The 24,965-nt window shown below is 39.1% G+C and overlaps 2 protein-coding genes across 4 annotated transcripts in view; one reads left to right on the forward strand and one right to left on the reverse strand.

Annotated features, from left to right (window-relative positions):
* RFC1 (replication factor C subunit 1) overlaps positions 1 to 18,797 on the forward strand; it is a 36,566-nt gene extending 17,769 nt beyond the window's left edge. For all 3 annotated transcript variants that reach the window (XM_058803059.1, XM_058803058.1, XM_058803060.1), the window contains exons 7-25: positions 1,514 to 1,591; positions 1,918 to 2,005; positions 2,101 to 2,333; positions 3,406 to 3,513; positions 4,025 to 4,204; positions 4,600 to 4,704; positions 5,670 to 6,066; positions 6,971 to 7,080; positions 8,417 to 8,531; positions 8,973 to 9,061; positions 10,085 to 10,222; positions 10,613 to 10,708; positions 10,871 to 10,969; positions 11,402 to 11,556; positions 11,676 to 11,793; positions 12,702 to 12,847; positions 13,284 to 13,497; positions 14,495 to 14,686; positions 15,252 to 18,797. In XM_058803059.1, the coding sequence (XP_058659042.1) occupies positions 1,514 to 1,591; positions 1,918 to 2,005; positions 2,101 to 2,333; positions 3,406 to 3,513; positions 4,025 to 4,204; positions 4,600 to 4,704; positions 5,670 to 6,066; positions 6,971 to 7,080; positions 8,417 to 8,531; positions 8,973 to 9,061; positions 10,085 to 10,222; positions 10,613 to 10,708; positions 10,871 to 10,969; positions 11,402 to 11,556; positions 11,676 to 11,793; positions 12,702 to 12,847; positions 13,284 to 13,497; positions 14,495 to 14,686; positions 15,252 to 15,353 (2,763 nt within the window). In that variant the 3' untranslated portion in view covers positions 15,354 to 18,797. The remainder of the gene's footprint in view (positions 1 to 1,513; positions 1,592 to 1,917; positions 2,006 to 2,100; positions 2,334 to 3,405; positions 3,514 to 4,024; positions 4,205 to 4,599; positions 4,705 to 5,669; positions 6,067 to 6,970; positions 7,081 to 8,416; positions 8,532 to 8,972; positions 9,062 to 10,084; positions 10,223 to 10,612; positions 10,709 to 10,870; positions 10,970 to 11,401; positions 11,557 to 11,675; positions 11,794 to 12,701; positions 12,848 to 13,283; positions 13,498 to 14,494; positions 14,687 to 15,251) is intronic.
* The window catches only part of WDR19 (WD repeat domain 19), a 39,446-nt gene continuing 30,530 nt past the window's right edge, over positions 16,050 to 24,965 (reverse strand). Inside the window, exons 30-37 of the mRNA XM_058803057.1 lie at positions 24,822 to 24,918; positions 22,623 to 22,747; positions 21,900 to 21,981; positions 21,130 to 21,280; positions 19,652 to 19,775; positions 17,870 to 17,946; positions 17,102 to 17,222; positions 16,050 to 16,328 (exon numbers count right to left, since the gene is read on the reverse strand). Coding sequence (XP_058659040.1) covers positions 17,108 to 17,222; positions 17,870 to 17,946; positions 19,652 to 19,775; positions 21,130 to 21,280; positions 21,900 to 21,981; positions 22,623 to 22,747; positions 24,822 to 24,918 — 771 coding nt within the window. The 3' untranslated portion in view covers positions 16,050 to 16,328; positions 17,102 to 17,107. The remainder of the gene's footprint in view (positions 16,329 to 17,101; positions 17,223 to 17,869; positions 17,947 to 19,651; positions 19,776 to 21,129; positions 21,281 to 21,899; positions 21,982 to 22,622; positions 22,748 to 24,821; positions 24,919 to 24,965) is intronic.

Consider the following 24,965-nt stretch of genomic DNA (forward strand, 5'->3'; position numbering starts at 1 on the left):
TGCTTCTAATAATCCTGCCTTTCACTTTCACAGAATTCACTTTCTGCTTCCTCATGTTTTGATGGTGTTACGTTTTTTTTCATTCTTTGGAGTAAAAAATTAAAAGTCATTGCCATCCATGATCTGTCTTACATGTCTTTTAAATTTTCTTATAGTTGAGAAAAATGTAAATGGCCCTTACATGTCTTAAACTTTCCTATTTGAATCAGTACTACTATGAGGGGAAGGTACACATATTTACTTGCTTTTGGGAAAACTTGATTTCCCACATATATTTGTAATATTGAGTATTGTTTGAAATAAGTAGATTGTACAGACAAATCTGCACCTCTGAAAGTAAGGATGAGAGAGAGTGAATCCAGCTTTACCCTACTAGAAAGTTAAACAATCTGTCAGGAAAAATAAGGTGATGTCTTTATTTGAACTGATCTTATCCATAACAGTCAGAGTTTGTGTGCACCCCAGTACTTTATATCAGGGGTGTCTCTGCCTCAGTCTGCTTTGCACTGGGTGCTCTCTGCCCTTTCCCTTCCTCACTGTACTCAGGGAAGGTAGATTTCACTGTATGGACTCATACCAACAATGCCTGTGGCATACTGGTTTTATAAAGTCATCCATTGGGTTCTTAGAGCATGGCATGTTGATTTCAATTATGAAAGTAATTTTGTTGTTCTCTTGTTGAAACAATGGTCAATATTTATTGGCAATAATGAACACTATTCATGAATAGAAAAGGTTTTCCCCAAGGTACCATATTGCACAGGAAAGGTAACCAAAGGATCAGTTATCATTGCAGATGTCAGGTTTATGTTGTTAAGTGAAATAAAAATGAAGCCAAACTGACTTAGGTGAGGTTTGTTTACAACTAATAAATAACTCTCACAGATGTTGTGCAACTGTTTGTTTTTACTGGTTCTTCCATCAGAGAAAAACACTTGTATAAGTAATAGAAAGTTAAAGTATATTTACTTCCCTAAAGTAAATAGAACTGACACTAAGAGCAGGGCTAAGGGCAGTAGTTAAGTCCTCCAAAACAGAATTTTTTAATATATATTTTTTGCTAATAGTAAATGAGAATAAAGCATTCATTCTGGAGATATTATAATTTTTAACAGGCATTGTTACTACTTGTCTTTTGGGACTGCTTTTGATAAAGCCAGCAGGTTACATGTTGTTGCAGGCTGTTTGTTGTGAGGTGCAGCCTTCAAAGTTTTTATTATTTAAAATAAAAGGGCACACAACAATAATATATATGAAAGAAAAACTCATTTGAAAATAGCTTATACAGGCATAATAATGTTTCTAGTACAAGTCAATTTTTCTCACTAGATTTAACTAGTCTTGCTTTCTGGGGGAGACAAGTAATTCTTCAGTTTCCAGAAATTTATTTGCCTCTGATAGGACACCCTTTTTCTAGCTATGTGCTCACTTAAGAGTTTTTGTAAAAATACACTAGAGTTAGAACTTGTTTGGCATTAGCCTAAAAATCTTTTTTTTTTTTTTTTCCTTTCAGCTGGAGAGACAGCTGCATGATGATGAAGAATTTGCTAGAACTCTGGCCATGTTGGATGAAACACCACAGAAGAAAAAGGTTGAATTCTTTTTAAACTTACACTTTTAGGAGTTGCATTGCTGGGAGTGTTCTTATTTATACACCTTTGTTTTGAGACTTCCATACAAATGCATTAAAAACAGCAGGAAAATGTTTTCATGGAAGCAGCATACTCACTTCTTATACTTCCCTCCTGGCTTCTCTTTGCTCAGTAAAGGGTGTCCTGCCTAATCAGACAGTGTGTGCTGGATGCCTCTGTAGGGATGGTATTTAAGTTCTAGTCCCAGTTAAGTGAAGAGTGTTGCTGTGTCCCTGTGGTAGCTTGGGACACACATCCCTGACTTTGGCATTGTGTGTTTATTTAGGCTCGGAAAAACACAGAAGGAGAGCAAACAGGACAGAGCATCAACAGCAGCCCTAATGCAGCAGCAGGGTACAGGCAGTCAGAAAGAGGTAGGACACAGAAACTGAAAAGCATTGCACTAATTTATAATATTAATGAGATACATTTTTGTATATGAACTCTTCTCCCTCTGCCTCCTATCAAGTGAAAGCAACAGACTCAGCTGGTGCAGCCATGAATTACTCTGCGAAGCCACAAACTAAATCTGAACAGTTGAAAGGTTCTTGTTTACCCCCACAATCATCTAATGGTAGAAAAGAAGAGATTGCTGAAAAGGAAAGAGGTGCTCAAAATTCACTATCAAGAGGAAAAGCAGCTTCAGGGAAAGAAGAGAAGACAACACCAAAGAAGGAGAAAGCTTCTCCCAAGAAAACTGAGGTAGGAGCTATCAAAATTAATTTAGATGTCTTGGTGGAGTTTGCAGGAAAATAGTTTTCATTTATTATAGGTGTCACTGTTGTAACTTGGTGCTTTGAATCTCCTGAGCATCTTTTAAGATTTTGAATTCTGGTAAGACTGTAAGTTCCTTCCTTACAGCAGTTGTAAAACTAAGTGGAAAAAATTATCTGACAAAGTGTAAATTAAACAGATGAAGGACTTGAGGTTCTCTAATGCCCATTAAGGTGTGCAGGTACACTGCAAAATCAGTTCTGCGCTTTCTCTTGTTTAACTTGGCTGGAAAATGCAGAATGCAGGAATTCTGACACTTAGTGAGTGCAAACTTACTGATGTCAACGTGGTGAGTTAAGGATCTGTTCTATGGTTAGTTAAAATGATGGGTGGCATTGTTTAGGTAGTTATATTTCTCTCCCTAGTCTCCTATTTTTTCTTATTATTGATATGCTATGTAAGAATAGAATTTGGGGTTTTATATCTGATTCAGTAACTGTATTTGTTGAGCACTGGCAGTTACTGGCAACATTAAAATGTACTTCTTAATCATAGAGTATGAAGTACCCCATTTTGACAATTGAATAGCAGTTGTAATTAGAAGGGAGAGCCTGCACCTCCTTTTGAGGTGAGTTTTTAACAGTTGTTTGCTGATCAACAAGCTTAAGTGTCTCTTAAAGTGTACTTCATAGTATTTCTACTTTTATATAAGTGTAGATCACAAATAGGATGTGCATTTAAAGTGACAATGTAAGAGTTGAGTGAACATGTATATGTGCAATAGATGAATCTACAGAAACCTGCCAATAAACAATGGATACATATTTTTTAAACTCTCACATTTTTGAAGTATTTTTAAAAGGAACAAGGAAAAACACCTCAACACAAGCACCAAAAAGAGAACGAGATTCAGTATTGCATGTTAATAGATTAAAAACAAGCATTAGAACTTGGTTTTCCTTTGGTGCATGAAAATGTCTTAAGCTGTGAAGCTTGGGTTTGTTTTGCTGTTTTTATATCTGCAACATGTATATTAGTTTTTTTTCCTCTCCTGACCCAGTCTATAAGTCCTGAGGACTCTGAAAAGAAGCGAAACAATTACCAAGCTTACCGAAGCTTCCTTAATCGTGAGGGTCCCAAAGCACTGGGCTCCAAAGAGATACCTCAGGTAAGCTTGGCTGCAGGATTCTATATATGATGTGGAGTGTTTGGTAAACCTACTGCTGTAAGTAGTTTAAAAAATACCAACTTAACTGTTTAAAGACTGGTATTTTTTTCCCAGTAGGAAGAATGTATTAGAAAAACATAAATTGTAATGCTAAGCAGTGACTAAGTAAGGAAGTGTACTAAAGAATTTGTACTCAGAACTTGGTTTAGGAAGTCGTGATCACTAAAAATAGTTACTGGTATTAAAGTTGAAGATTGCTTTCACTCAATTGATTCATATGCTATGCTTGAAGCACAGAGTGCTACAAGTATGGTCAAGTAAACAATGTGTGGAGTTTTGTTGGTTTTCCCATTGGAACTTTTAGAACTATTACCTACCTAGGTATGATAGTCTGATCAGTAAAGTTTCATAGGGCACTTGATGTGGTAGAGGGTTAAAATAGCTGATGGTTAAGAGCTGTTTGGGTGAATTGTATCAGTAATGGCATTTTCTGCAATGCTCTGGTGCTCAGGGAGCTGAGAACTGCTTGGAGGGACTGACATTTGTAATTACGGGAGTTCTGGAGTGTATTGAGAGGGATGAGGCCAAGTCTCTGATTGAGCGTTACGGGGGAAAGGTGACCGGCAATGTCAGCAAGAAGACAAATTACCTGGTGATGGGCCGGGACTGCGGCCAGGCCAAGTGTGAGAAGGTGAGTGGGCTCCTGCCTGGCCAGAGGCACAGTGCAGCTCAATTGTTCCTCTCTTATCTGTTAATTTCCCTGCCACAACAAAGTGCATCTTTAAAATGAAAAGTTGCCAAGTGGCTTACAGCTTTGTTTTGTTTTTACTTCTGTGCATACATACAACACACAGAGATATCTATATCTATATCTATATCTATATCTATATCTATATCTATATCTATATCTATATCTATATCTATATCTATATCTATATCTATATCTATATCTATATCTATATCTATATCTATATCTACTCTTGTTGTGTTCCTAGTCATAGTTTTTTTACTGGAAAACACTTTGAAATTAATTACAGAAATCCTAATGTAACATAGTTTCGCATTTAATTCTTTCTTTTGCTCCAGGCATCAGCTTTAGGAACAAAAATTATTGATGAGGATGGTCTGTTTAATCTTATTCGAACTATGCCAGGCAAAAAGTCAAAATACGAGCTGGCAGCTGAAACAGAGGTATGCTTTTTTTGCTTTAGTTTGTTTTTAATTGAAAGGAGTTTGTCTTCTCTTCCAGTAACAACAATCATCAGTTTGACCTTTTAGGTTAAAAGTGAAAATTTTTTGTTTGTGCTGAAAACAAATTACTCAACTTGGGAGCTAAAGATTATTTTCACACTCTGACATTATTCTGCATTTTAGGTACCTGACAGAGCAGGTAATTGCATCTGCTTAGATGGTATTGGGTTGAAACAAGGAGTATTCATTCATTCATTCTCTGGAATAAGTAATTGTGACTGATACCACATGGTACCCAGACAGGCCCAGAAATACGTAAACTATTTGTATGCATAACAGATCTTTTCTTTATGTGGTACTTGAACTACAAATATTAAAGGGATTTTTTTCAGGCAATACCAAAAAAGAGGTAACAAGGTTTTTGTGCACATTTAAATTTAGCTTGTAATGGCTGATAGAATGTTATTAGAATCTCTGTTAGCTCTAATGTGTGGTGCATTCATTACAGACATGACTTATTTATGCAAAGATACCATTAGTGACCCAGGGAAAAGCAACTCTGAACTTATTAGCTATCACTTATGCTCCCTTTGAATTGTTTTGGGTTGAGCAACTTTTGCAAGTGTTTTGCAAGAGTTTCAATGGTGTCTGACCCTTTTGTTCCAACCTTACAGTCATCAGTTTAGCATTGTAGGATGTCTCAGGCTTTGTGAATTAGGGGACTCCTTTTGGAATGACAGAACACTTCCCACCTCTTTTTTGTGGGTTGTACTGTGGAACCTGGTGATGTTGTGTTTAGCTGTGCTTTATTTCTCAGAAAGTATTTCTGTATCTGCTCTTGAAGTTTTTTTAATCAATACATAAGCTTTGTCACTTTCTAAGCACCCTGTAATTGTTAAAATAAATATGCTGTTTATTTACTGTATTTTTCCTTTAATTTCTTTTTAATTTTTTATTTTCCTAAGGCAAAGAAAGTGGAGTCAAAACCCAAAAAGACACCAGAGAAAGCTGAGGCTGGGAAAAGGAATTTTAGCCCCTACAAAAGGGAAGCTAATAATAAAAAATACAAGTCTACTCCTGAAAAAGGAGAAGCCATCAGATCTGTCAAGAAGGAAACCACTGCTGTTCGAAAACTTACGGACTTCAAACGTCAGACTGTAGAGGAGAAAGAAGCCCCAAAACCTAAGGGGAACTTGGTTTCTGAGGTTAATGAAGATGGCACAGAGAAATTGCTGTGGGTGGATAAATATAAGCCTGTATCTCTTAAGGCAATTATTGGACAGCAGGGTGAGCAGAGCTGTGCCAATAAACTGCTCCGATGGCTCAGAAACTGGCACAAGAACACCTTGGAAGATGGACAAGGTGACTGGCCTGCTTAATTTTCTGTGTTCTTTCATGGTAATCATGCTCTTTGGTTCCCTGGACCACTGAGGGCCTGGGTGGTAGCAGAGAAGCTCTAGAAATTGGGAATAAGGCTGCACTCAGATGTGTTTTTAGCAGCAATTGAGCCTGAGGTTTTTTAGGTGAAGTAGTTGTTCGTTTACTACCCACCTCCCCACGTGAAAAAAGAGAAGAAAAATGTGTCTTAAAAGATTTTTTTTTTCCCCAAGTCTGAGTTTTCATTTTTACAAAAACCCTAAAATATCCAACTGTGATGTATCTAAAAATGGCCTTGTGTTGAACCTACTGTTTTCTTCTTCAGCAAGGGGAAATAGGTTAGGCCTGGCCAACAGTGAAGATACAGGTCTGAAGGGCTGCTCTTTTGTAGGGATGAATTGTCAGGTCCTGCCTCTGGCAAGAAGGGCATGTGTCAAGTAGACAGGTGGTCATCCTATAGACAGGTTTTTCTGTGTTTAAAAGAGGGTTTAAGTTCAGCTCTAGTAGATAGTGGGATTTTGTATGGGGCGTGTTTGTGGTTTGGCTTAATTTGTTTGTGGTGGTGTGTGGGTTTGGTGATGTTTTTGGTTTTTTATGTGTATGATATGGTTGTGAGGAAATTGCTGAAATGGTTGTATTACATTAATAGCACATTTTGGTATTTTTCAGTTCAAAATCACTGCGAGTTGTAATCTGCAAGCTGGTTTAAGCTGCTTTTACCTGAGTAGTTAGGATGCAGCTGTGTGTGCATCTTTGGATGTTCTTCTCGGTCCTTAAATGAGGAAAAATTCCAATGATGCTTGATATGTTTAGGAGCATGCAGTTTGTTTTATAATTACATACCTAGGTAAAACCTGAATTGTTTTAATTTTTTTTTTTTTTTTTTTAGCAAAACCCAGTAAAACTGGAAGCAAAGATGATGGGTCAGGCTTTAAAGCAGCATTACTTTCTGGTCCACCTGGAGTTGGTAAAACTACTACAGCTGCTTTGGTTTGTAAGGTGAGTTCATAGTGATGGTTGTTCCCAACACTTTTTTGTTACATATTAATTCTGAATCTGGATACAGGTACAGTGTGCAGGTGGGTGTGCTCTGAATGACAGGGTCTGCTCTCAGCCAGGTTGCACCTGCTCAGAACAGAGTTACAGGTGAAAATATGTGACTGTTTGGATACCTTTATCAGGTCTGAGGTGAGAAGGTACCAATGGATGTCTGCATTTCTTTCTGTTACATTGAGAGGAAACATCCCCCACAGTATGTTGAATAATAGGAAACAGTTTTCCAAAATTGTGAGCATTTAGCACTAGTTCTGCAAGTTGGAGAATATTTTGCACTTAGTGGGAGTCCAATTCTGGCAAGCTTTTTGAAAGGCTAAGGTCATGGTTTTTATGTCTTAACAGTGAGATATTTCCCAGATTTCTTCTAAATTGAAGTGCTACTTCAGGTTGAGAGAAATTGACAGGGCTATGTGTCCATTTCTAAATCTGAATTTAGAAATCTGTTGTATAGAGAATCTTTAATCCTTTTCTCTCCCTTCCCCCACTGCATGTCTTTGAGCTCTGTGCCAACAAGTTGATGCCACACCTAGAGCTAGACTAGGAAAGGTGAATGTGCTGTCTTGAGCTCACTTTTTTTCCTCAAAGCATGGTCTTTTCTGTTTCTGTTTTCCAACCTGGCTTGCTCTTAGCTGCCTCAGGAGTCTACAGAGCATTTCTCTGTGCTCCACAGGAAATGCCAGCAGAACAGACCAATGCTGTGTGTGCTCAGTGCTGTGTTCTGGCTGCCTCTGGCAGGAGAGTTTGCTGATAAAGGAGCAGCTGGGTTAAGTTGTGTCAGGGACTGACAGGAGTGTTAGTGCTGCTGGGGGAGTCATGTGTTTCCTATTGGTCTCTTTCCTGCAGCTTTCAGAGCCATGTGGTATGTTTCTTTGTTATGCAGCTGGAAATACCATGGAGTTTAGCCAGCCTTGGCTCACAGCTCTGTTTCTATCCCTGCTGGCAGTTCTGTTAATCTTCCAAAATTAAAAATGTGCCACTGACTCCAATGGTTCCGCATCCCCCTCAATTAAAACAAAACTAAAACTAACCAAACAAAAAACACCCTAACAACCAACCAACCATCAAACCCAAAAGAAACAAACAACCAATTCAAAAAACAAAACAAAAAACTCCACTACAAAACAAAACATGTCTTTTTTGGGCCTATCTGTTCCACACATGGTTAAAAGTTTTTTTTAATTGCTAGAGAAAATGAGTATAAGGGGAGAAATTAATTAAAGCTGTATGATTTGTCACTGATCTGTGTTCTCACTTTTTATGTGGTTTGTGTTTGGACCAGGAGCTGGGGTATAGCTACGTGGAGCTGAATGCCAGCGACACTCGCAGCAAGAACAGTCTGAAGGAAGTGGTTGCTGAGTCACTGAACAACACCAGCATCAAAGACTTCTGTTCTGGTACGTCTGTTGCTTGAAGCAGATTTTTGTTTTATTAAGAGTCTGCTTAGAGGAAGGACAGAGCTTCCTTATTGCACAACAATGTTAGGAATTTACCTTGCTTGTCTGGTGGAGGGGCTTGGCTGTAATAAGGATGGATTCATGTAGTAAGCTGTTATGTTTCTTCTTCAGTTTAGAATTAAATCCTACTACTTCTAGAATGAGTTGTTAATCTGCACAAACTACTGAAGAACTGTGCAGTTGCTCCTCTGTTCCATGGGACTTGTTTCTAAGAAAATAACATGAAGTTATAGTCTGGTCTGTGAACATAGATTCATGTGATCAAGTGGCAGAGCCACCACCTCAGTAGCCTAGGATGGTGTTACCTCACTTAGCATTGGGTAAAACTCTGAGCAGACTCCTTTGTTCTCATCTCATTTTCTTATCCATATTCATTTCCAGGTGCATCTTCATCAGTTAGCGGGAAGCATGTATTGATCATGGATGAAGTGGATGGTATGGCAGGCAATGAAGACAGAGGAGGGATTCAGGTGAAGCCACTGTAGTTCCTAGCTAATGCCATTGCCAAGAGTGTGTGCCATATATAGCACAAGGTAGTCAAGCCACTCTGTCCTCAGCCCATGGTCCATAAACAAACTCTCTGCAGAGTACAGTCTGACACATTTTAGAAGCCTGTCTTTGTGTAAGAGTTGTGCCTTGGTAGATGGGGGGAAAAGGATATTTGTGTAGAAGAAGCCTGGAGTGCTGAACTTGAGTGTGTGCAGTTTAGAACAGGTACATTTATCCTAAGGTGTCTCTAAGGTGACATCTCCCTGCAGTGGGAGGTTCACAGTCTGGCTGGGACTGTTGCTCTTTTGCAAAGGCAGTTACACTGAGTAACTAATGTGTGGCATAGGCAGGAGGACCCTTTGTTCTCTTCAGTAGCTCCAGTTTTAGCTTCTGAGGATTTCCTAGAGTCACGTGCAGTACTTTGGTGCTAAAGGGCATACAGATTTTTAGTTTAGATGCAGGTATTTTCATTGTAGGAATGAAACTGAACTGATTTTCACCTTCACTAGAGCTAGCAAAGTTTGTTCTGGTAAGCCTAAAAATGATGAAGCCTCTTGGAGCAGAGATGAGCTGATCTTTTTACTTTCTGCCTTTTCATTCTTTGTGGCAGGGTGCAGCCAGAAAGCTGTGTGTGCCCTCTGGGCATAAACCAGGTCAAACTGGCCTTTGGAGAAATGAGTCTAATTCTGTAGGTGGACAGCTGTGCTCTCGGCTATTGGTCTTCATTGCTTCTTCAAGACAGTTCCAAACATAACTGCTGGGAGTAGAGAATGGAAGCGGGTAGGCAGCAGATCCCTTGCAGCTGAATAGAACAGGAAATGGAAAAGCATTGATGAGGGGCCAGGTTTGCACTGTGTAGAAATGTGACTACAGCAGGAGTGTTATGGACTTGGCAGCTGTCAAGGATCTGATTTAAGGCAGGGACTAATGCTGCTTGGTATGACATTCTGATTGTTCTCATGATGCAGGTTATCTGATGGCATTGTCACGTGTTTAAATTGCAGGAGCTGATTGCTTTGATCCGGCACACGAAGGTTCCCATCATTTGCATGTGCAACGATCGCAACCACCCCAAGATGCGCTCCTTGGTGCACTACTGCTTGGACCTTCGTTTTCAGAGACCTCGGCTGGAGCAGATCAAAGTAAGTGGGCTGTGGCTGTGTGGGCTGCACTGAATTGCCATCAGGAACTTCAGTTTTCATGTGGCACAGTTTATTCAGAATTGGATACACCACTTCATCTCAGTGAGTAACTGCTTTTCAGAATTAATTGCCTGAGTTGCTCTTCCCAAAGCCTTTTGGATTTTAGATGTCTGCCTTAAGAATATATCCAAAATTGGTTTTTATAAACAAACGTGCTCTTTTTTACACCAGTGGTAAATGATGGCTTATGATGATGAGAGAAAATTTTAGCTATATGTGCTTTAAAAATTTAGAAAAATATGCAGTGTTCTTTCATAGATGTCAGTATTTTCTGCTGGGGCAAGAACTCATAGGAATTCTCTAGTGACAGTTTCTCAATTGTGATTACAGGGTGCCATGATGTCTATTGCATTTAAAGAAGGTTTAAAAATTCCCCCACCTGCTATGCAAGAGATAATCCTGGCAGCAAATCAGGACATCAGACAGGTCAGTACCCATTCAGCATTAGTGACCATTCAAATAGCAGATTATGTACATTGAATTCAAAGTATTTGAACAGTATTCTTATGTATAAAGATCAAGCTGTTACTGCTGTAGTCTTCCATTTAAGTTCTATTATGCTAGAAAATTGTAAATTTTGTTCTTTAGGTTTTACATAATCTTAATATGTGGTGTGCAAAAGACAAATCACTGACTTATGATGAGGCTAAAACAGATGCCAGCAGAGCCAAGAAAGACATCAAACTGGTAAGTGTCAAATACTGGATTGGCTTATACTGTCATATTCTAATGTAATCACTTGGCTTTATAAGCATCTTTTGAACTGAAACACTGAATAAAGCCTAGGTGCCAAGAGCTATCACATTTGGCACAAACAGTTGAAGGGTAGTATATCCAGGACTGAATATAAATTTTGATATACTCTTCTCTTACATAAGATGCAGTTATGAAGCTCATACTTCCCATCCTTTGTTCTCTGTTTAGGAGATAATTCTTTTAATACCAAAAATAAATTACAGTTCTTAAAACTGGTAAAGTTCTAGGGTGGAAATACTGAATGAGGAGCTTGTACTGATGAGTGGAGATACTTCTGGATACTGATTTTGTTGATACTGTGCTGTGTTTTACTTTTTGTGTTGACCTTCTAGCTGATGACTTCTTGAAATGCCATTTATTTAGGGCCCCTTTGATGTGGTCCGGAAGGTTTTTGCTACTGGAGAGGAGGCTGCCCGTATGTCTCTTATAGACAAATCAGATCTTTTCTTCCATGATTATTCACTAGCACCTCTCTTTGTCCAAGAGAACTATGTGCATGTGAAACCAGCTGCTGCTGGGTGAGTTACTCCAAACCCTAAACTGTAATAGGTTTTTGTGTTGGGGAGTCAAAGTAGGCTAAAACCTATCTGGATATTTCTGCCTTGTAACAAAGTCAACTTCATTTTTTTTTTCCCAGAGGTAATTTAAAAAAGCACTTGGTGCTGTTGAGTAGAGCAGCTGATAGTATATGTGATGGTGATATAGTGGACAGACAGATTCGTAGCAAGCAGAACTGGAATCTTCTTCCAACACAGGTGAGCACTTAACACTCATTTTATGTTCTTCAAGGGGCAGGGGGAATGTCCAGTGTTAAAGGTGGATCTGTGGAAATTGGTGTTTCAGTGTAGTTATATGATCTGTACAGTTTGTACTTCATGTAGTTTTTTCTGTTCCACTGGTGATCAGAAGAGTTTCCTATATCCATATTGTTGAGCCCATGCTGCAACATGAAATAAAGTCTTCTGAAATGTGGAGAAGGGGGACAGTCACAAAGCATAGAAGCACATGGTGTGAATCACTTGTGCTGTTACAAGCCTGCTAGATCATGGGTAGGATTTCTTTCAAAGAACAGAGGACTGAAACTTGGTCACTGTACTTCTTTTAATGCTCACTGAAACACTGACAAGACTTGTGCCTAAAGGATTATGACTGGCATCAGAGAATGCATTGTAGGTGAAGTTGGAAGGCACCTCTGGATGTCATCTAGTTCAGTACAGCTCCAAAGAGCTGTATGCTTAGGAACAGAGCTGACTTGATGTAGATTGCAGTGTTCTTTGGAAAGCTCTCCTTCACCATGTCTGTGTGTTGGAGATCACTTGTCTGTGTGAAGTCAGCTATTTGCACTCTAAACTGGACATGAGAAAAGGCCGTGTTTTGGGGTTGGTTTTTTTTTTGGTTTTTCTTCTTTTGAGTTTTGAAACCCAGATAACTTCACAGATATTTTAGAACATGGTAATAAACAGGGTGGTACAAGGGATGAAGCTATTGAGGGATTGACCAGAAATAAGCAATTAAGAGAGTTCTCTTACAATAAACTGTTTCCACTGTGGCCCTGTGTCAACCACCCCTCTTCCCTGGGGACAGTGAAGTGCAGGGCAGTGTGTCATGGTGTCCATGAGACTTCCAGTGTGATCTGAGTTTGGCATGTGTGTTACTTTTTCAGGCTATTTATGCAAGTGTTCTCCCAGGGGAGCTGATGAGGGGTTACATGTCCCAGTTTCCTGTCTTTCCCAGCTGGCTGGGGAAATTTTCATCCACAGGCAAACACGATCGTATCATTCAAGAACTGGCAATGCACATGAGTCTCAGGTAGTACTGGCATTCCTCTGATACAGTTCTTTCTTGTGCAGCTCATTACCTACCATCAGTTCCTTGCTGTGCTTGGTGCAAATAAGTGACACAGTCATGTGTTCTGTGAATGTGTTACTGGTGACACTTCTCTCAGTGCTTAATTTGTACAAGTCAATCACAAGTACCTTGCATTTTTCTTTTTTCTCCTGAAGTTGTTTCTGAGTTAGAGATGTGTTTCCCCAGATTGTCTGGTGTTCAAATACCTTGCATTGGTTATTCCCCAATGCAGGTATGGCAAAAGGAATGGCACACTGTAACTTGCAGTTGGCTCTTAAGGCAGCTGATTGTTGATTTGCTGAGGGCCTCCTTACCTATTTGTTCTTGTCTTTAGAAGTCAGTGTTCCTGGTTGGGACAGATTTACTTACTCAATACTTTATTTTCAATTTGACAAAGAACTCAGACATGTAAGAGGACAGTAAATATGGAATACTTGTCGTATTTGCGGGATGCACTTGTCCAGCCCTTGAGAGACTTTGGAGCAGATGGTGTACAGCAAGCTATAACATTTATGGACTCCTACTGCTTGATGAAAGAAGATGTTGAAAATATCATGGAAATAAGCACGTGGGGAGGCAAACCCAGTCCTTTTTCAAAGCTGGATCCCAAGGTAAAATTCAACAGTGAATTTCTTTGTTTTCTTCTGTATCTTAAAAAAAGAAATCCTAGAATAATTGCTATGGTATGGATGTGCTTTGGAAAGGCTGAAGTTGGTGGACCAGCTTAACCATAATTAACAGTAGGCTTTGTGAATCAGCTGTGAAACATACCACTAAGTTCAGGGCTAAGTCCTAAAAGGTAATCAGGCTGTGCATCACTCAGGAGTCTTACACTTTTTGTTCCTTGTGTAAAGGATTACTAGGAGTCAGTTGTGTCTTGGGTATAGAAGCAGAACACAGGAAGGACAGGGAAAGTTGGTACCTTTCTACAAGGAGGCTCTGGCTGTAAGGTCTGTGTCCTTCAGGCACAGCCCTGCCTGTCTTACCATCGTGCAAAGGAGGAGGGACACACAGCTGCCTGTGTTACAGAGCAGGCACTGCCTTCAGAGGCTGCCTGGCAACTTACACCTTCCCAGTCTGTCAGACAGAACTGCCAGACCTGGGGTGCTTTGTGTGCTGCTCTTCCAGCACCCAGCCACTGCACTCCAGTGGTTGGGCCTCTCACCTGGTACAAGGAGAGCTTAAGCTCAAATTGCTTTTACAAACTAGGCAGTTGTGGTCTGAAAAAGATCAGGTGCTCATGGAAAGAGAAGAACCTGCTGGTAACGAAACCTACACTACTATCAGGTGTTTTCCCCTAGTCTGAATATGCTGCTTAGTCTGGCAAGTGTACAGTGCTGCTGAAGGGGGCTCTGGTGTGACTTTGCTGAAACTGTTGTAGGCCTGAGCAAGCATCTGAAGATACACACTTTACTGAGGATTATGTGGGTCTTGTTTAAAAGGAGCCTTTGCCATACAGTTCTTAAATGCTTTCTGTGTCCTTTTGAGAGTGTCATCTTCTGTGTACCTTTGGTCATGCCTTTCCAAAGGAAAGTTGATGTGGAATCTCTCAGTAAGTTGCTAACAATGTACAGTTCCTAAACTGATGCTCAGTTTCCTTCCTTCCAGGTGAAAGCAGCTTTCACACGTGCCTACAACAAAGAGGCACACCTGACTCCATACTCACTCAGTGCTGCCAAGGCATCCAAAAGGCAGTCAGCCTCTGCAGCGGCCTTAGAGCTCAGTGAAGACTTGGCTGTGGAAGAGATCCAGTCTGATGAGGATGAGCTGGACACTGTTGACAGTGATGCAATGATTAAGGTGATTTAATTTCCTCAGTATTAAAAAATCTCACTGAAGTGTTGGGGCTTTTTGGTTTGTTTTTAGTTACCTTTCTGTTCTTAGTTACCTTTCTGTGACTTCTAACATCATCTTAATGAATTAAGAAAAAAAAATCATAGAAGTATTATACAATCTCTCCAACTTTTAAAATTTTAACTGGTGGTAGTGTGGAAGAGTCTAAGTTACTTCCATCCATTGTCTTATGTTGGACTAAAGTGAGACATCACTCTAAATCTAAAATTCTACATCCAATTCCAAAACTTAGTAATATTTCAAGTGTTGATGAGGATAGTGCCAGTGGCAAGGAGCCACTACAGGCCTGTGCCTGTGTTTCCTACAGATGACAATTCTAGTAAGACCTTTGTAGGTATCACCAAACGGGGACCCTTAAGACTGAACATGGTAGCCTGTACTCTCTATGGCATTTAGAAACTTCACACCTGAAAGGGGAGGGAAAGAGGTGGCTTTTTCCTTAACACTTGACTACATTTTGACTTAAACTTTTGTCAGCTGGATTTTAAACTGCCTGTATTTCTGTTTGTAGCAAAAAAAGGTGAAGTCTTCCAAGCTGCCAAAAAGAGAGAAAAATGAAGAAACAACAAAAAAAGAAGGGAAGAGAAAAGAGAAAACAAGGCATTTAGAGTAAAACCTTGCTTTGGACACAGCTTTGCATATCTAACTTCTGCCAGAAACATGAAACAGATGCAGTGCTGCTGCTGGGAAAGCAGAACCAGTGCGTTGAAAATGCTCCTCTTATAGAGGTGCTGTAGCCCTTGTGCTCTCACCCTGCTGTGCTTACTCCTGACATGGTACATGTTACAAGCTAAACTTCCTTGTGCAACGACACCAGGTGCATGAACATGCTGAAAATGTCATGCTCAGTTACCTGGCATTTCTGCTGAGTCTTCCTAGGACTTCACTCCTTTTTTTTTTTTTAATATAAATCCCCTGACATTATGTGGTGAAGTCTTGTAAATAGTACATGATGCAAAAACTCCCATACATAAATGGCTTATTTGTACATTACAGAAATTAAGCAGTATATAAAATTACAATAAAATGTTTCACAGGATTATTTTAAAGCTTTGGTTAAGTTCATGGAGTGTTCTGTCCTGTTTCCCTCCTTTATTCCACACTTTTGGTTTTCCTTTACATACATGATGTGGCATTCCTCTTTTCCTACAACTTCCTTTTTGTTCAGTTAGAGACACAGAAAAACAGTGAGGGATTTACTTCCAAAAGTCTGTACTTGAATAAGTTATATCTTTAATCAAAACCAGAAAGGAATATTTAAAGAGTAAAAAATGTTTAATTGAAAATATTCATAACAGTTCAGAACAGATACTGAAAAAGAAAACAGTAGGGGGAAGTGTTTTTTGTTCCTGCCACTCATATTACAAAGATGGCTCTGTGGTTTGTCTTTGAAGATGAAATGCAGATTTTGTTTGTAATAATTATCAGTTTTATTGCTACAGTAAACCAAAGTACAAAACTTATCAAAAGCTAAATAGTTACAAATATCACAAAATAGAAGTGACATGGCTGTTAATAGGCCTGGGGAAGAGATGTGTGATGTAGTGATAGAGCTTCCCTTGCTGCTTGCGAGCCAACACAAGCAGTTCTGGAAATAAACAGAGGTGGTTAATTATATTCTGAGATACTGTGATAGCAGATCAGGAAAAATAAAATAATCTAAAAAGTCCCCAAAAGAACTTGAGTACGTTACTGTGACGTACAGCTCAGTTTTCACATAAGGTGTTTGCAATAGTAAATTGCAATTATTGAAACTACTAACATTATTGAAGAACACTGTTAACTCATTTTCAGTTACCATTAAAAAAAAAAACAACTGAAGTCCTGGATCTAAGTCTTTGGTATAGACAGAGCCATGCTCTCATTCTTAGAAGGATGAGTATTTCAGGCCAGTACTTGCTGTTGTCCTGGGATAGATTCTGTTAAATAGTCAAGATCATGTAACCTGCATTTTAGATTTGCTCCTTCCAGTTAGTGCCCCTCTTGCTCTCTCTCCCCCCACACTTAAACCTGTGCTGGAAGAGCTGGGGAAGTTTGGATGATGCTGAGATCTTAAAACTATTCTCTGTGCTACTCAAGCACACCTGGTGTTCAGGAACATGTTCCAAACCACAACAGTTTGGGGATGTTAATGTAGTCATAGAGGTAAACTGAGTTAAAGCACAATTTAACAACCAGGTAAGTTGCAGTAGCAAAACCTACTGATGTTTGCATGCCTGAGGGCAAATAGGTGATAAAACTGGGTCTCAAGTTATCTGAGGCATTGACCCAGGCTCTAAGGTAAGATTCCTTACTAGGAAAAACTCCAGAGCTGTCTAGAATGAACCCTGTTAAGTAAGAAGTACAGGCTGTAGGCCATACCTGAATTTACTGGTCCTCGTCTTCTAGTTTGAGGTACTCTGTGCAGTCATTTATTTTCTTAAGATCAGCAATGTTTATCCTTTCAGAACACATGGGACACACATTTTCAGTCTGTAACAGGCTGTTTTAAAGGAAGGGTAACTGGTCAAAAGCAAATTCTACCATTTTTCAAAGGAAGTTGGGCCTGAGGCACAAAGCCTAGACCAGAGTTCTGACCAGTGCTTGTAACAAGTGCAGGTCAGAGCAATGGCTGCTTCTGTCTACATTTTCAGCATTTGAGAACCACATGAGGAAAGCTGCTGTTTGCATTTAAACATATAACAAAGGAGGTTTTGCTGATACTGGAACAGAGCTATCCCATTGTCACGTGATTATGAGGGACAAGACATTTTTGCTGTCTTAGTCTGTACCCAATTCTATGTGCACTTTGTTGGTTTTGGTGATTGCTGGTGTGTCTGTGTTCCTGCCCTCCCCCCATCTCAGGCCTTCTTCCTGGACAGAGCTGAGAACTTACACAAGCTCACCATCCATCTTCATTACTGTTCCAGTTGGAGCCCTGCATCCCTGGCCCAGTTATTTTATCATATCCTATCATTTTGGTCAACTTTGAAGCAAAGTTCTCTGAGAGTCTAACGTGCAATTACCAAGTAAGGGGAATTCTTCCACCCAGCCCAGCCCTATTACATGTTTTTAGTACCAAATGATCCATTAGCTGCTAAAACATGAAGAAACATTGGAGTACTGCAATAGAAAAAAATCCCAACTTACTTCTTGAATTCCGAGTAGAGGGCAGGAAAGTCACAGTGTGGGCAAACTGTCCAGTCATCGCGCACCATGTGCCGACCCTGCAGACAGAAACTGCCGGTAACTGAGGGGCAAGTGCTGCCTGCCTACAGAGCATTTCCTTTTGGACCTGTTACTATGAGAAAGCCTCAGCAACTGAGTTCTAAGATCTTGAATTAAAAGCCCCACATAGTGTTACCGTAGCTTGATTACTGTGTAAATTCTGTAACTAGAAAAGGAGCTCTCACAGATGCAGTGTTATCATTTGCATTCCTCTTTTTAAAATGGAAATCTAGGAATATACTGAATTACAGCGTTTAAAATTCTTCTCGTTTGGCAATTCTAGAATGCTATCTGTAGATCTGTACCCAGAGCTGTACTTAAATCTGCTGGCATTTTTGGTGTTGTAACATACCAAAAATGCCCCCAAAAGCCACAGCACCTGAGCCCCGTAGGTCACATTCAGCACTCATTTGTGAGCCTGCCTGGCCTTTCCCTCTTTACTCTACACTTTCTTTTTTTTTGCTACAGTTTACTAGTTTACTTTTGATAGAAGGAATTTATATGTATCTTTTTAATACTGTAAAAAAACACAGCAGCACCTTGACTTATCCTGAGAGATTTATGTGCTAATACGATATGCAACAGCAGACTGTTTTGACACTGACTCTGGTTTGATGTTTGAAAATGCCACAGTCCTAATATCTGCAAACACTGTGATGTGAACAAACTGTGGCCAAGATGGAGCCTAAATAAATATTGTGTAACATACATTAACATGTACCTTGTGTTTGGCTCATAAAGTTCTATTTAAAATCCTTTGTTTTCCTAAAGATATTACTTCTAAAGTATACCTGTCATCTTATTCTGCTAAACCAATAGAACAAAAAGACCCCCATATAATGGATATTAATTTTTTTGTGAGACTTAATTCTTTAGTTTAATAAAGAATGTTAACTCAACATTTGTTCCCTGTTCAAGTAAGTTCTCTTTTTTTCCCTGCAATTATAGTATAACAATTCACATGAACCCAGTAAAAACTGTATTAGTTATACAGTAGCTGTACAGGAACTTCCACCAAGAATGTATACCATCCCTACATTTTCAGTACACTCTAAAGAAACAAAAAATGGTAGAACTTCTCATTTCTGTAAAGATGAGTAATTGAGAAATGCTGAGGTCACTGCCTGAAGCATTAGCATTGGATGCACTTAATTTCCCAAAAGAGCTTTCTGAAGTTTTGTTGATTTTTTTTGTTCAGTTGGTTTGTTTTTAATTTTTGTTTTTAAGTCTTGGTAGCTTAGGGGACATGAGCTGTGACCTCCACAAGCTCTTGTACATGGAAAAGGAAAGAGGGACTTCTGTTAGTTCTCTGAGCACTTGAGCCCCTGGGCAAATGGCTGAGCTGGGAAGGCAGCAGCAGCAGTAGTCTGTATTCTCCCCAGTGCACCAACTACACCAAATGTGTGTGCTGGGGATTCCTGGTGCTGCACCTGCTTTCTCAGGAAGCTGAAGTCTCCCAGAATGTCTTCCTGAATTTACTGGCACCCTCAAGTGCCTGCTAGTTGTAGGTGGTGAGTGAGGACACTCTTACAATAGTCAAAGACAAAAAGAAATTTGGCAACAGATTAGAAAAACCCATAAATGCATAAAAATATCTGGCTTGGATCCACTAGCAAACTGAAGAAGTTCAAATGAACTTATTTTTAGAAGGGAAAGCAGCTTTGCCTTTACTGTCACAGTGCAGAAAGCACAGCAGGCACTCACAGTTGCAATGCAGTATGGAAGGTTGTTTTTACAGCTGGGACACAGAAGTTCACACTCTGGGAGCTGGAAAGCACAGTAGGGACAGGCTGTGGTTGGCTCTTCTATCTCAGTTGTGTCCCGACGTCTAAAACAGAGATACAGCTGTGAATAAAACCTTCAAGCTGTTTGAACTTAACAAAGCTGGTTTCCAATGCCTTTGATATTTAGCAAGTGTTCTTCCTTTGAGTTACTTACATAACTTCCAGCTGTTATTTTACATTCTATCAGCTCCTTCCTTTTAACTATCACCCAATCTTCATCACAATTATGTCAACTCAGAAATAATAGATAACTTTCCATTTAATTAGAAACACCACTATCTTTTAAAAGGTGTAACTAATCCTAATACTTTACAAGATTTCAAAACTGAGAGTCTATATGTATTGACTATAAAGTTATGGTTTCCTTCTTTCAGAGTTTTTTTGTGGCAGGACCACAAAGAATGGGAGAAAGAAAAAACTGGTTTCATGATAAGATCACACAGCTTCTAACTGCCTCCAGAAAGGCAGAAGAATGTAAGAATTTCAGAGAAACACCATAAAAACCAGTATCCATAAAAAGTTATGTAAGCTGAGACTCTTTAGGTCCTGAAAAGATAAAACTGATAAAAGGGAAATAAATCAATCATGTTTTAAAATCATAAATTACACAGAAAAGGGTAAATCTCTCCCAAGAGGAAAACCTACGAGGCCTTAACTAGCTAAGACCAGTCTTGACACAATGGAACTTGTTGTAGGAATCAACTGTCATTAAATATGTACATTTAAATTAAATATTAAATATTTTGTTTAAGCAGAGTGATTGGATAAGCTCATGGAGAGCTTACAGACTTCACAAATAAATACCTAAAGCATCAGTATGAGCTCAGCAAGTCCCTGAGCCTTGGTTAGAGTCAAGTAGAATAAATGACAAAAGTGTTACATATGCTTGCCCTACTGTTCTACATTACTATGCTTCCTCCTCTGGCAGAAAATATTGACTAGGATCAAAACAAAACTTCAGATAAGTAAGAAAATGCCAGGAACTGCAGGAACTCCTATATTTTATTTGCCCTCCCATTCTTTTTTATCTTAGCAATTTAGTCATCTAAATCACAGAAGAGCACAATGCTGCTGCTGTAGTAGCCTGTGGTGGATTCTGGCTGTGGATTCTCAACTAGAAACCAACTAAGGCTCCGTGGCTGCACTTGTGTCTGTAGGGAGAAGATGGAAAACACTATTGCTGGTTAGGAAACATTTTAAATGTACATTGCATTTAAGGCTTATCACATTCAAAGGAAGTCTTTAAATCTCAAAGAAGGGTGGAAAATGGTTCTTAGCCTTTCAAATATAAGACAGTGAAATAATGTGAAAACACTCTACAGGCTTTATGAGCAAAAACATAAAAAGTAAAAAACAATAAAGCCTTGAAACTGTGTGCATCTGATTAACATCACTCACCTGACCATTGTTTCAATTTTCTTTTTGTATTTTGGATCTATTTTACTCCGATACTCAGGTCTCATCAACATAGCAGCAAAACTGAAGGCTGAGTTTTTCAATCCTGCTCGGTGACACTCAATCACAGCTGAAGTCAGGATTGGCACAATATCTGTAATCAAATGAAACAATTATGTCAAATATTTACCAATATTAATGTTTAAAACCTTTAAGCTAATACAGTTAAAAAAGTACTGATGAAAAAAGACTATTTTTCTTCTTTGTCATGGTACACAGTTGTACAATATGGGGCATTCTTGGAACCATATACAGGAAAACCATTGTTTCAACTCTCACTGCCTCACACTCCTGAGGCTCAGCATGGCAGCAGGAATGTTCTGATTTTAGCCATTTCTCCCAAATCCTGTCTGCACTCTTTAAAGTCTACTTTTTAGTCTACATTTTCCATGTACCCAAAAATAACTTTTAAAAGAGATCGATTAAAAATTGGTGATGAAGTCCCAGAACCAGTCAGTTTATTACACACAGTCCTGAGACTGTGTGGCTGAGGCTGCTCAGTACTGCAGTAAAGTGAGCACAGATTGAAGTGCTGGTGAGGATCCCAGCACTGTGTATGGGAGAGCTGCCTGGAGGAGCATGCAGAGCACACTGTGCAGTTACACTCTGTTGTTGCCCACAGGATGACAGGGGAGGATGATGAACCTTGCAGGGCAGTGCTGATTAATGAGCTGCCCCCTGTAGAGCACAGCCCCTCTGCTGTCAGCACTCACGTGATGGGAACTTGCTGATGTTGTTGGCCACACGTATGAGCATCCGCGCTCCCTTCATGTGGTCACCACGTTTCACGTGAATCTGGAACACAGCACACAAACCACATTTACTGCAGCCATGGGGGAGAGGAGTTCCAGCAGCCTGCTCTTGGCATGCATCCATCCTGCTGGGAGCTGCATGCCAACAGCTCCTTCATGAAACTGAGCAGAGCTGACTACAGAAGGGACCAGAGACCTCAGCATGGCCCTCCTCATTTCCTTCTGGCCTTCAGCCCAGCACTTGCTGCTCTTGCCCCACTGCTGGTAGAGAGGGAGGCCAAAGCTGGCTGTAGGAATGGATATCCTGATGGGCATCCATGGGTTAACAAAGAGAAATCATTTGAGCCCTGCTTAACTTCATTTACAGAAAAGCAGTGATCTACTTATGGATAATAACCTCAAATACAACAACAGCAACAATAATAAATAGTTGTAGCATAGTATTTGTAAGCATGAATGCAAAAGAAAAACAGGAAGCTGTATGTAATTTTCAATTATTCAGTATTTAAAAAAAGAATACGCTACTCAAAGAGGCAGAAACAACTACGGATTGTCCTCCTGAAGCTTGCTGTTGGCATGCACTTGGATTCTGTGATACAATCTATATGACAATATAATTTATGTACACAGAACATCCATACATAGAGTTCAGTAAATCAGACACTGCAACTTACACATCCTTACCTTCACTAAAATATAGCTGTGTAGAATCATAAGGTTTGTAGCCATCTCAGAAGAAATTTTAATCTTCTGGGTCTTTAACTCTGAATACATACTGAAAAGAACATCACGTGCATTTCGATAGTTTCCTTAAGGAAAAAACCCCAACAATTAACAGTAAATTTAAATTTTTCATAACAATATCTTTACTAATGAAATATAGGGAAGCAGAAGTTATGCTGATCCTTTGAATAAAATCATTGCGTGACAATTTCTTTGGAAAGCCACAAGTAGTTGTCACAGTATCCTAAACAATATAAGCGAGGAAGTTTAAAAAAGAAATTACACTAGGAGAAGTAATCTAAACAGTAGCAAAATATATATGATATATAAATATGATGGCAATTTATATAATGAACTTTAAAAGTGGAAGATGTTTTTAGAGCATTTAAAGATTTTCTTGTTGTTATCCTTCAATGTCAGATATTCAAAAGCCACTTTTTAAATATTAATTTAGTATACTTTAACTTGATCATTTACTTTGGCAACTCCTTGCCTCTGCAACCAAACCCAAAACCTGTCAAGGGATAGTTAAAACTTGAATGTTATTTCACTAGGTTGTACTGTTTCAAGGTTATGATTGAGGATTGTCCTGAAACCACAGGATTTCATTAAACAATCAATGTAGCTGAAATCAAGTAGTGTTTTGCAATTATTCTATTCTTAAGATTTTTTTTCTTGTTTTGTTTTGGGGTTATTTTGCTGATTGTTTTGGGATTTTTTACATTCATAGAGGCGGAGAAAGTCATACTCTTCACAGCTGGAGGCATTTAAAGGAAATTCTAGTTATTTCAGCAAACGTTCTCCTTTGCCTCCCTGTATTTCTCTATCAGCAGATGTTTTCACTCTACAGAGCAACTTATAATGTTTTGTTATACACTACAATTGAATCTAACTGTGAAATTTGTGTGAGACAGCTAAATATCACTTCAGAATTAGTTGCTGGAAAACAACATTATCCTTTTATATTCTATTGCTGACTCTCAATATAAGACAGTCTTAAAATCACGTGATTACATAAAAACAACTTCAAGCAAAACTACACTTAAAATGGCATTCCCAAAGGAAAATACCAAGCAGTATGACTTAAATATTATAATTAGATGGATTTTTAAGGAAAGAACAAACTATATTGGTGCAAATTTCACAATCAAGCTCACTGAAATCTGCTGAAGAAAGAGGATGCTGATGTAAAATTGTCTCTCCAGAAGAAACAGTTAGTGCAAGATTGGTGCTTTTGATGAGACAAACATGGTGCTTCTTATTACTCTGTTGCAGAACATATTTATACTACTAGGGAATATGAAACACACCATGGGATACTGCATTTTAGATACAAGTTTTCAGATTCAGAGATGCTAATAAATATTTAAACTCTTGAGCCTTTGCATTTCCTGCTTATATAATTAGCACAAATACATTATTCACTTCTATGATGGATTGGGAGATTTACTTGCCAAGGGTTTCAGAGGTTTTTCCACTCCTTAGCCCAGTGCTGAGGAGCAGCCAAGGAGCAGCCCATAAATGTTAATTTGCCTGGGTTATTCCCAAGACTGCTATTTTTCCTCTATAGATTTTTCTTTTACATAATTGAAATGAAAAGCAAGCAGTGTTATGGTAGGGTTGTTGCCATGGCTACAGAGGAGAGTGAATAATGGAGGTGGCAGCTATTTTGCTACTAGCCCTCTCTCTTCTTATTTTTTTCTAACTTTAGCAACCCATTTTCTAACTTTAGCAACCCAAAACCAAGCTTAAAGTAAGCATATGTCTGGTCCTTCAACAGAAATCAACTCCTCTGCCAATTTTCCACTGATAAAAGATCAGTACCAACCCAGAAACCATATGCAGAAATGGCAATTCTATGACTTGTAGTAGACAGAAAGGTAAAGCCATGGGCTGTCTCAATCACTATGTTTACTTGAATGTATAAAGAACACAGTTATTTTCCAGAAGTTTCTTTTCCCCCCAATATTTAATATAACAGTGTGAGTCCACAGGTTTTCCCCAAGTCTACTTCCAAATTCAAAACTGAACTTGAATATGATTAAAAGCACCAGTACATGTCTTCTCTAAGTAGAATTCTACACAAATAACAGCACCCTAAGTAGGGCGCCTAAGGAGGCAGCATGAGAGTTGCCATCACATCAGAGAAAACAGACTTACCTGAACACTGCTCCTCCCTGGCAATTATTATGGCAGTTCTGGCAGCATCTCGGTGCTGCTTTAGGGCCATGTACAAGCGGAACAGGTACCTGGCATCCTGAATGAAACCATACAAAAGCAATTAGTACTGACCAAATTCATACT

This window comes from Ammospiza caudacuta, chromosome 4 (genome assembly GCF_027887145.1).
Source record: "Ammospiza caudacuta isolate bAmmCau1 chromosome 4, bAmmCau1.pri, whole genome shotgun sequence".
Taxonomy (NCBI): Eukaryota; Metazoa; Chordata; class Aves; order Passeriformes; family Passerellidae; genus Ammospiza; species Ammospiza caudacuta.